This window comes from Populus euphratica, unplaced genomic scaffold, assembly GCF_000495115.2.
Source record: "Populus euphratica unplaced genomic scaffold, PopEup_1.0 scaffold263.1, whole genome shotgun sequence".
In the NCBI taxonomy this organism is placed as follows: domain Eukaryota; kingdom Viridiplantae; phylum Streptophyta; class Magnoliopsida; order Malpighiales; family Salicaceae; genus Populus; species Populus euphratica.
In genome coordinates this window covers 228,036-239,039 of record NW_011500061.1, presented here as the reverse complement: position 1 = coordinate 239,039, position 11,004 = coordinate 228,036, and the positions used below count along the sequence as shown (strand labels likewise).

Sequence of the window (11,004 nt, the reverse complement as noted above, 5' to 3'; positions counted from 1 at the left end):
AAGAAGGACTGTGTTCAAGTTTGTTTTCAGTTGGGGTTGATTTAAGCCTTCCTTTCTACAGCTCCTGAAACTAGGGAGCTGCTATGAGAGAGGGGTACTTGATGCTTGGCTTGCTACATGATCCAAAATGAGATGCTTTTCGCATAGAAACCGATTGCCCTTTTGTCTGTGAACGAATATAATCGAATCTCGGCATATTTCTACCGCCTTCAATAATTTCTTACGCGCAAGTTGGAAATCATTGACCTCCACCCTTCAACTCAAGAGGGAGTGTTGTGATGTAGAACAGTCTACAGGAGGAGAGGAAGAGCAGATAGCAGGAGAAAGAGCAAATTGCAAGATATAATATAAATGCAGAAAAATCAGGAACTACAGTTGATATCAGAGTATTCTTCCAACAGATTGTCTCCTTATTTAGGAGTTCTAATTAATGTCGTAATATCAAGATTTATTTACTTTTTTAGCTGTAGTATTTGTTTTTTTATTCTAGTTATTTCTTTCCTAAACAATTATATTCCTAGTTCGAATTAGGACTTGCAGCCTATATAAAGGCTGCCTCTTTTCATTGTAAGGTATTTTTAATTTCAATAAAGAACTTTCTCTTGGAAAATTTTAATTTTTGAACTCGTGGATTCAAGTATAATTTTTTGATTCGAGGATTCGAACAATTTTACCCGGAAACAGGCGGCGTCCTATTTCTACATAAGCTTCCGCTACGTCATGTTGGAACCGATTTTACATGTATTGTGGACCTGATCCTTCTGCATAAATCAGGCGGCACACAGATGTATAATATTTTTAGTCAATAGTAGATTTTAGTCTCGTAAATATTGTGCATATACTTCAGCTCGTAACTTGGGTATATAGATCTCAGTGAACAGAGTCAAGACATGGAGTCGGTTTTATATTTCTGTCTTTTCTTTTTCTTTTTCTTTTTAATGGATAGAGCATGTATAGAAGAATGTCCGGGAAAAACAGAGAAAAAGCCAATGTGGTGGCAACCCAGTATTCGGTAGTGTCGATAGTAAATGATCGATCGATTGATTGATGCAGCGCTGTAGATGCTTATTGGTGCCTAAGGGCCACCGCACAACAACGATGACAATCACTGGCATTTCTGTTAGTAAAGAGACAAAGTTGATGATTGCAATGGATGTGGTGTGTTGTGGACTCCACGAGGACTGGATGAACTACTTGCTTATACAGAAAAATCAAGAGCATACGTTGAGTACATGTTGCGACAACCGTAGATCACGCATGTACTACTTAGACCATGTATGATCGAGAAATATTTTTTTAACTGTGCTAGTTTGAAAAATACTTTAGACTATTAGTAAAAAAACCTCTACTTTAGTTCCCTGTAGTGTTGACTATCTATGAATTTTCCATGTGAATTTCATCAACAAGAGCGTTTACCTCAGCAGTGGAACATTGCTGTGCGGCTAGACTGACAGTGGTGTTAAATCGTTTACCTCAGTAGTGGAACGTTGCTGTCCGGTAGACTTGCTGTGCCGCTAGACCTGACAGTGGTGTTAAATCGTTTACCTCAGCAGGGAAACATTGCTGTAGCAGTAGACTGATTGTGGTGTTAAATAGGCAATTTCTTGAGACCAATATTCTTTACATCTAGCAAAGCCAGCCATTTTATACCACAACAAAACGATCTGCTTAAAAGAATCATGAGATTTCTGAGGGATTGCATTTCCGTACTTCTTTTTTGCTCCACTTTGCTTCTGATTGTAGAAGTAGCCACCCCTATTGACACCATTAACACAACCCTGTCAATTCGTGATGGAGACACCATAGTCTCGGCTGGTGGCACCTATGAATTAGGATTTTTCAGCCCCGGAAAATCCACAAACCGATACTTGGGGATATGGTATGGCAAAATATCAGTCCAGACAGCAGTGTGGGTTGCCAACAGAGAATCTCCACTTAACGATTCATCAGGTGTTGTAAGGCTTACCAACCAAGGACTTCTTGTCCTTGTCAATCGCAGTGGAAGCATCATTTGGTCATCCAACACATCAACACCTGCCAGGAATCCAGTTGCACAGCTTTTGGATTCGGGAAACCTTGTTGTGAAAGAGGAGGGTGATAATAACGTGGAAAACTCCCTGTGGCAGAGTTTTGAGCATCCAGGTAATACATTAATACCGGGCATGAAGATAGGACGGAATAGAGTCACAGGCATGGACTGGAGCTTGGCAGCTTGGAAGTCACAAGATGATCCTTCTAGAGGTAACATTACAGGTATCCTTGTTCCTTATGGATATCCTGAGTTAGTAGAGCTGGAAGATTCGAAAGTGAAGTATCGATCTGGGCCATGGAATGGTCTGGGGTTCAGTGGTATGCCTCCATTAAAACCAAATCCAATATACACATATGAATTTGTTTTTAATGAGAAGGAGATATTTTACAGAGAACAGCTTGTTAATAGCTCAATGCATTGGAGGATCGTTTTGGCTCAGAATGGTGATATCCAACAACTTTTGTGGATTGAGAAAACCCAGAGCTGGTTTCTTTACGAAACAGAAAACATCAATAATTGTGCGCGTTATAAACTATGTGGTGCAAATGGCATCTGTAGAATTAACAACTCGCCCGTGTGTGATTGCCTAAGTGGATTTGTACCCAAAGTTCCAAGAGACTGGGAGAGGACAGATTGGTCAAGTGGTTGCATCAGAAAGACTGCACTAAACTGTTCAGGAGATGGGTTTCGAAAAGTCTCAGGTGTGAAGTTGCCGGAGACAAGGCAATCATGGTTTAACAAGAGTATGAGCCTGGAGGAGTGCAGGAACACGTGTTTGAAGAACTGCAGCTGTACTGCGTATGCAAACATGGACGTCAGGAATGGAGGAAGTGGGTGCTTGCTTTGGTTCAATGATCTGATCGATATTTTGTTTCAAGATGAGAAAGACACCATTTTTATACGGATGGCTGCATCAGAACTAGGTATGAATTTATCATCTGATGGTATCTATTACTTGGATTTTAGTCACTTCTAGAGAAGTCTTATTATTTGAGAAGATTTTCCGATTAAATGCATGAGCAAGTTTTCTTTCTAATCTTATATCAGAACATCATATCACACGATGTCTGAGAGTGCCTGTGTATGCTTGTGTTGATAGAGTGATAACTTGGTCAATGTCTCCTCTTCCTCTCTCTGTTTTTTTTCCATAGGTTTCGTTGAACAACCGCATTGCTTGTGGACACAGATTACAACTCTCAAGACATATATTCATACTAGTATAAGAATTATTATAGAGACTTGAAGGATAATCACATCATCAATCCTGAAAATCTCACAATTTCTAAAATTCAATGATGTGTTGTAGATGCTTGCAAGATTCCTTGCACAACATATCATTTGGCATGAAAGAACTTGAGATAGTCATAGAAAGAAGTAACTTCTTGAAGCATTGGTTTTTCTCTGCCCAGAGCGGTGTTGTTTTATAATGTATTGAGTAGATAACTGGGATTGAATGATCCAATAGCCAAGGAAAACTATTCACAAATTCCTATTTATTGTCTTTTAACTCTAGTTTCTCTCTGCCATGATATAGGTAATGGTGATAGTGCAAAGGTTAATACGAAATCCAATGCAAAGAAAAGGATCGTGGTAAGCATTGTGTTGTCCACAGGACTTGTGTTCCTTGGACTAGTCTTGGTCTTGCTCTTGCATGTTTGGAGAAAGCAGCAGCAGAAAAAACGTACGTATTCTACCATGAAAATCTAACCAATCCTATCGCCCCCATTCCAGACTTTCAGAGAAGAAGTCTAGTTAATCTCTTAATTTAAATTTGATTTGAGTAATCCAAGGTAGGACAGTAAATTGTTCAAGACTCCATTAATATTTAATGCCTTGAAAAGAAATTCGGGTATAACGACAAATAGAGGTGAGAGATCCCATGTTTTTTTTTTTTTTACCTTTCCAATTCGTAGTAGTAATAATAACAGGAAAAATGACAGGTGATTTGCCAAGCGGATCGAATAACAACGATATGAAAGAAGAGCTAGAATTACCCTTCTTTACCATGGATGAGTTGGCTTCTGCAACAAATAACTTTTCTGATGCCAATAAACTAGGAGAAGGAGGTTTCGGACCTGTTTATAAGGTAATAATTATCTGTGAACAGTCATGCAATATGTCCCATGGCCTCTGAATTTCATCTTACAAACTCCTGACCCCAGCGGAGTTCTAGGTGTTAGTTTCCTTGAAACGATTCCACTACAGGACTGTCAGGACCGACCATTTTTTTAGCATAAAACAATGACTAATTGGAAGAGTTCCTTGACAGATACAAAGAGTATGGAACACCATTTCACAATTCTCAACTTCCAGAAGACAACGTATGATTTGCTTACGATGCTGAGTCATTATTTGCAGGGAACCCTTGCAGATGGACGAGAAATAGCTGTGAAGAGGCTCTCTAAGAATTCAAGACAAGGACTAGACGAATTCAAAAATGAAGTTAAACATATCGTGAAACTTCAGCATCGGAATCTAGTGAGGCTTCTTGGATGCTGCATTGAAAGAGATGAAAAGATGTTGGTCTACGAGTTTTTGCCTAACAAAAGCTTGGACTTCTATATTTTTGGTATGAATCTCACAAAACCTTTTCAAAAAGTTGAGCACTATTAAGCTTTCCAAAACCCGCGTTAAGAATCTAATTATAAGATGTTTATCTTCCTTCGAAGCCCTTAGGAAAGTGGCTTCGTAGGGGGAGATTACTTTTCTCTACTTTCTTTCTCACAAATCCTGCCATATATGCAATTGTAACTCGTTCTTTCTTGTTCTCTCACAAGCATTTATGAATCTGATAAGAGCCATAATGTATTGACTTGGGCAGATGAAACTCATAGCTTGCTACTAGATTGGCCTAAGCGCTACAACATCATCAATGGGATTGCTCGTGGACTCCTTTATCTTCACCAAGATTCGAGACTAAGAATAATCCACAGAGATCTGAAAACCAGCAATATTTTGTTGGATTACGAAATGAATCCAAAAATCTCAGACTTTGGCCTGGCTAGAAGTTTTGGAGAAAATGAAACTGAAGCCAGTACTAATAAAGTGGCTGGAACGTAGTAAGTGTCTTCTTCATCACATGGATTTTATGCTCTTAGTTTGCAAATGCGACCTAAAATTCTATGAATACATGCAGTGGTTACATATCTCCAGAGTATGCAAATTATGGACTCTACTCGCTAAAATCAGACGTCTTCAGCTTTGGTGTATTGGTGCTAGAGATAGTGAGTGGCTGTAGGAACAGAGGATTCAGTCACCCAGATCACCACCTCAACCTTATCGGGCATGTAAGTGCCAAAGCTATGTCAGTTTGACTCTTTCATTTCAATAAATTCTCGAGTACTTTTGTTAGATACTTGAAAACTTCAAATACTTGAAGAAAAACTGAAGAAATTATGAAAAACAATTGAGACCGACAATGGTCAATGATGGATTTGCACAAATACGTAATGTGTTCTTAATATCATGGCTTTTGTTTATCAGGCTTGGATACTGTTCAAACAAGGCAGGTCTCTAGAACTGGCTGGGGAATCAAAAGTTGAAACACCTTATTTATCTGAAGTACTACGTTCGATTCATGTGGGGCTATTGTGTGTGCAAGAAAATACAGAAGATAGGCCAAACATGTCATATGTGATTTTGATGTTGGGTAACGAAGATGAGCTGCCTCAGCCTAAACAACCAGGATTCTTCACTGAAAGGGATCTTATCGAAGCATGTTATTCATCAAGCCAGTGCAAACCACCTTCAGCTAACGAGTGCTCGATTTCATTGCTGGAGGCAAGATAGAGTGCTTGTGTTTTTGTTTTGTCTGTTTTTGATGGTTGTGAATTTGCCATAAAACTTCTACTGTATGTCTGCTGTAATAAGGTTATGAATCTACCATGCATGCTAAATTTCTATGTGATTTAGTAACTTTTTTTTAGTGATACAAGGCACTCGATTGTTCTAGTGCGTGCTGAGGAGTTGAAATAACAAACAAACACTACTAGTTGCAGAAATAAAGGCTACTAAATTTAAATTATACTGTGATGAAATCCGATTTATATTAAGAAATAGCAGCAGCCATTAATTAGCAGAATTTCTGGGATTCTTGTTTTCATCACAATGTTTTGGATTTTCACTCCTATACTGTTTTCTAAAATCTTGGATATGGATCGATGAGAAGTGAAATTAAAAGGTCAAGTGAAAAAATAAAAATAAAAATAGAAGAATTTATGAGACATAAATTTCTTGAGCATTTTGTTGCGATGTCGCGATCGCACAAATTAATTACCCTATCTTAAAACACACAAGATAATATAGAGCAAGTAAGGGATCGATCTCACGAGAAAGTTTCAAGTTAGATTACTATGTTGTATGTTATGTAATTGGGGAGATTTGGTTTGTGATTATCTAAACTATTGCAGCAATTAAACTAGCAAACAAAATCAATTAAAATCAAAATTTATCAAGAAAACAAACCTTGGTCGCAAGCATATATCCACCAACGGAAGTTAGAACCAATCCTTGAAACTAAAATTGCAGTTTATGTTCTAAAATTTTATCTTTTCTTAACGTTAATTAATTAACGGATCCACCGTATAACTAATCCTAACTAACAAACAATCAAAGTGTCCGCACTAATGATTCAATTTAATGGCAGCTTTAAGAACTAGATAATTTCATCAAGATTAACATACAAGCTATCAGCAGCTTGTGTCACTTTGTTCAAATGTTTTCCCTAAGTTCAATAACGTAGTTCCGCCAAAATTATTGATTAGTACTTAAAAATGTATTTTTATCAAGGTTTTATATCATCATTTTGCACTTGAAGTATCAATAACTCCTTAATTAAGACATGTTTTATAATAATATATCTAATAATATAAGATACCTTTAATTTGTGGTAAATGCTTATTTTAAATGCAGGCCTATCACATAAATGAAAGGATTGATTGATGAATTTAAGAACTGAAATTGAAAGGATAAAGAGATGGCCAAACTTAGAAAAGAGATGTTGGTGCAATCCAAACTAGAACACTGTTCGGTAATTGGGTCATATCTGGAGTTATAGATCTCAGATTTTAGTCTACTTTATTTGGATGGAAAGGTAAGACATAGGCCTACAACTTTCATATGGAGCTCAAGATCTAAAAAGGCCATTTTCAAGTCCAAATTGTTGCAACAATAAAGAAGCCTGAATCTGTCCTCTAGCCCGAGCACTGTTTAGTATTTTGGCCATATCTGGGGTTCTAGAAGTCGAAATGAGCTGAATTTTTTAAACAAGAAAGCTGAGACAATTTCCTACAACTTTCATGTTTCCAGTGGCTTCAATTTTGACTTTATCAATGACGTTTTGGGTAGACAAGAGAAGATAAGGATTGTCACCAAGTCAAGAGTTGGCCACCCACTCATCAATTAGTCATCAAATCAATAGTTCCCAATTTTGGCCTATAAAAGGAATATTTCCCATGCATTTAGGCATCTTGGTCTCCAGATCAAGATCATGCTCTTACTTTCTCTCTTTGTATTTTTTGTAATGTTTATGTTTTGCTTTCATTAATATCAAGTTTATGCCTTTCATTTCCTTTCATTTACTTAGCTAACTTTTATCTTATTTATGTTCTTATTTTATTTATTTATTTTTCTTTCTTTCATTATGTCTAGCTAAGTTTATCATGTCAAGGTGAAAACGTTACACTAATGGTGTAAGAATAAGTATAGTGTAAACTTAATATGGACTTTAATGTTTGATACTAACATGTTTTGTATTTGTTATCTTGTTCACTCTTTAATACTTTGCTTGTTAAATAACTAATCTTGATTTATGTGGTATAACACTTGGTACAACAAATGCTTGGCACTTTTATAGCCCATATTGTATGGTATAACCGACACCTAAGCTATGAAAGGAACTTGATTTGTTGTTAACATAAGTTATAATCATGAATGCTTGACGAGATTTACAAGTATTAGCATTAATTGAATAATACAAGTATTAGCATTAAATAAGTTATAATCATGAATGCTTGATGAGATTTACAAGTATTAGCATTAATCGAATAAGATGACTAATGTAATCATGTTAACAATCTATAATCAGATTGGAACCTTCTTTGTGTGTGGTTTTTAATTGAATAATAAGAGTTTATACTATACTTGTTTGACATACCACTAGTGGATCCTCTAACCTTGATATTTGTTATTATCATTGTTTAATCCTTACATTAATATTCCATCTCAAAGTTCTCATCTTCTTCTTCTTCTTCTTCTCCTTTTTTTTCTTTATTATTATTATTATTATTATTATTATTATTATTTTATTATTATTATTATTTTTATTATTATTATTACTATTGTTGTTGTTGTTCTTGTTGTTGTATTATTATTATTTATAATTTGTACAATTAACCTCCCTGTGGTTCGACCCCGGTCTTGCCGGGTTATTTATTACTTCGACACTCCTGCACTTGGGAGAAGACATCAATCTTTTAGTCGTATCAACATCGTTTTTGGCTGAAATTTGAGTTGATAGACCTTTGAGTCAGAAATCCAAAACAATTGAATTTGCATCAATTGGACTTCTGTAGCTCTAGATATTCAAGTTTGAATGGACGAAGATCAACATTGATAGATTGCGAGATTTGATTTTGAAAGCTGCGATTTCCATGCTCTTCTTCATTTTATTTTCTTGCCTTAGATGTATAGATTGGTATGGATGTTAGCTTTTTAATGCCACATGAATCACTTTATTTTGATCTCTAGAACTCACGCTCTACACAAAATATCAACTGAATGTCAAATCTGCCTATTACCTCCAATTTACTACTTTTTCGCATCTTTCATCCAAAAGTACCTTCAAAACATAAAACAAAGAATATCAAGACATTTTACATATAAAACATGGACAAAACATTAGGTAGATGTGGGTGAAACTATCGAATAATATGGTTACATCAAATACCCCCACACTTAGCTCTTGCTCGTCCTTGAGAAAGGATAGATAAAATTAAATTCAAAATAACCATGATCAATCTCTTAATCTCCCATCAATGTCCAAGAGTACAAGCATTATAAATAAGAATATAATAAAAAAGGATAAAAAAATAAATTTTCATGAATATGTTTACATGCAAACTTCAAAACTCAATCAATCATTAGGATTTAAATGAAATCTATGTCATGCCAAAGTGATAGGTCCTCTCATTGATATACACTCCAATACTGATGTGTTTAGGGTTTATGTGTTTAAATCTCTTAAATTCAATGAAAGAGTATGTTCTACCATAAGCTTGCTTTTCAATCTTATCTCCATTACTAACATATTACAAACAATGCATAAATCAAAAGGTCTTATTTTTCGATTGTAATGGGGCTAAGGTTAAGGTGAGGTAAAAGAGAGTAAAAGAAAAGGTTCAAATCAAAGATAGTAGAGCATTCTAAAAAAAATGATATTTCAAACAAGATATTCCATCAAAGCACATAAATTTTTCATCTTTAATCACCAATGTTTAACTTCTTTTGATTTCAAGCTTTTTCAACATAAAATCTTATGAACATAAAGGAATTTTTTTTTTCTTTTCCTTTTTCTTTTTTTGTAATTTTGCCCATCTTTTCATCAAGCATCACTTCTTCTTTCTTTTCACATAATTTCCGACCATAATTCCATGAAATATCACAAGTATATGCTCTACTAATCCTTGGCCAGGGGAAAAGGAAAACATATATAAAGTTAAGGCTTATACATGGATAAAGCAAAGAAAAGATAAACAAGCTCAAAAGGAGCTCACTAAGGATAATATGCTTTAAATTGGCTTTTTGATTCAAGTGATTAAAATTCCTAATGCCTTTTTTATCTTCATGTATATTTGTAATGGAATATAATCTCAATAAGATATGAAGCAAGTTCTAGAGATACATATCATTGAAAGAATGCACACTCAAAGAATATAATGTTGAAGGCTCAAAAGCTTGCATTGGTATAACACTATAAAGTCAACATGACATATTCTTAAAGTCAATCCCTAAACCAATTAAACCTTAAAATTTGCATGCATACTCTTTCATTTGATTTATATCTTCATCTATCTCAATTAATTCTCATACATAATACTCATATTCTGAAAAACCAACGGGAGCTAAAAAGATTAAACACAATTTTTTTTTAAGAGCAACAAAGAAAACTAAAATAAGAAAACCGAAATTCTCCCAATACCCCCACACTTAAAACACAACATTGTCTTCAATGTTGAAATAAAAGCAAAGGAACATAAGAGAATGATAGAAAATAAATTATAATGCAAAAAAATAAAAGATAAGGAAAAAGAAAGCAAATCTGATTTTTTTTTTGTGCTGGGTGGCCTCCCAGTAAGCGTTTTTGTTTTATGTCATTGACTTGACATGTGGCATTCTCATTCTTCATGGATTGGTTCAGCTAACTCTACAGAAGCGGTGAGTTCTATTGTCCAGCCTTCATAGAAAGGTTTCAAATGATGTCTATTGACCTTGAGTACTTTGTTGGTTTCTAAACTTGTAATTTCAATTGCACCATAAGAAAAAATATTAGAAACAACAAAAGGTCTAATCCAACGAGAGCGCAATTTTCCATGAAAAAGTTTCAAATGCGAATGATAAAGAAGGACTTTGTCTCCAATATAAAATTCCTTTCTTGTAAGCATTCGGTCATGAAGATTCTTAGTCTTTTCTTTATAAATCCTTGCATTCTTGTAAGCATCATTTCGAATTTCTTCCAACTCTTGCAGTTGCAGTTTTCTTGCAATCCCAACTACATCGTAATCCATGTTGCATTGTTTAATGGCCCAAAAGGCTTTGTGTTCAAGCTCCACAGGTAGATGGCATGCTTTCCCATAAGTCATTCTATAAGGTGATATTCCTATAGGTGATTTATAAGCAGTTTAATAAGCCCAAAGTGCATCTCTAAGACGTGGACTCCAATCTCTCCGGTTACGTTGCACTGTTTTCTCCAAAAT

General features: G+C 35.2%; 1 protein-coding gene across 1 annotated transcript; it reads left to right on the top strand.

Moving 5' to 3' along the window:
• Positions 1-1,612: 1,612 nt before the first annotated feature.
• Positions 1,613-6,056, top strand: LOC105108061 (G-type lectin S-receptor-like serine/threonine-protein kinase At4g27290). Its single transcript, XM_011002215.1, has 7 exons — positions 1,613-2,955; positions 3,567-3,713; positions 3,973-4,118; positions 4,391-4,601; positions 4,854-5,091; positions 5,169-5,319; positions 5,516-6,056. The coding sequence occupies exons 1-7, from the start codon at positions 1,680-1,682 to the stop codon at positions 5,819-5,821; spliced, it is 2,475 nt and encodes an 824-aa protein (XP_011000517.1). The 5' UTR covers positions 1,613-1,679; the 3' UTR covers positions 5,822-6,056.
• The last annotated feature ends 4,948 nt before the right edge of the window (positions 6,057-11,004 follow it).

Bases quoted from the DNA above. Each gene is read 5' to 3' on its own strand.
- LOC105108061 (XM_011002215.1), top strand. From the start codon at position 1,680: ATGAGATTTCTGAGGGATTGCATTTCCGTACTTCTTTTTTGCTCCACT. The intron at 4,119-4,390 runs GTAATAATTATC...CATTATTTGCAG, and splicing joins GTTTCGGACCTGTTTATAAG to GGAACCCTTGCAGATGGACG. The intron at 4,602-4,853 runs GTATGAATCTCA...TGACTTGGGCAG, and splicing joins CTTGGACTTCTATATTTTTG to ATGAAACTCATAGCTTGCTA.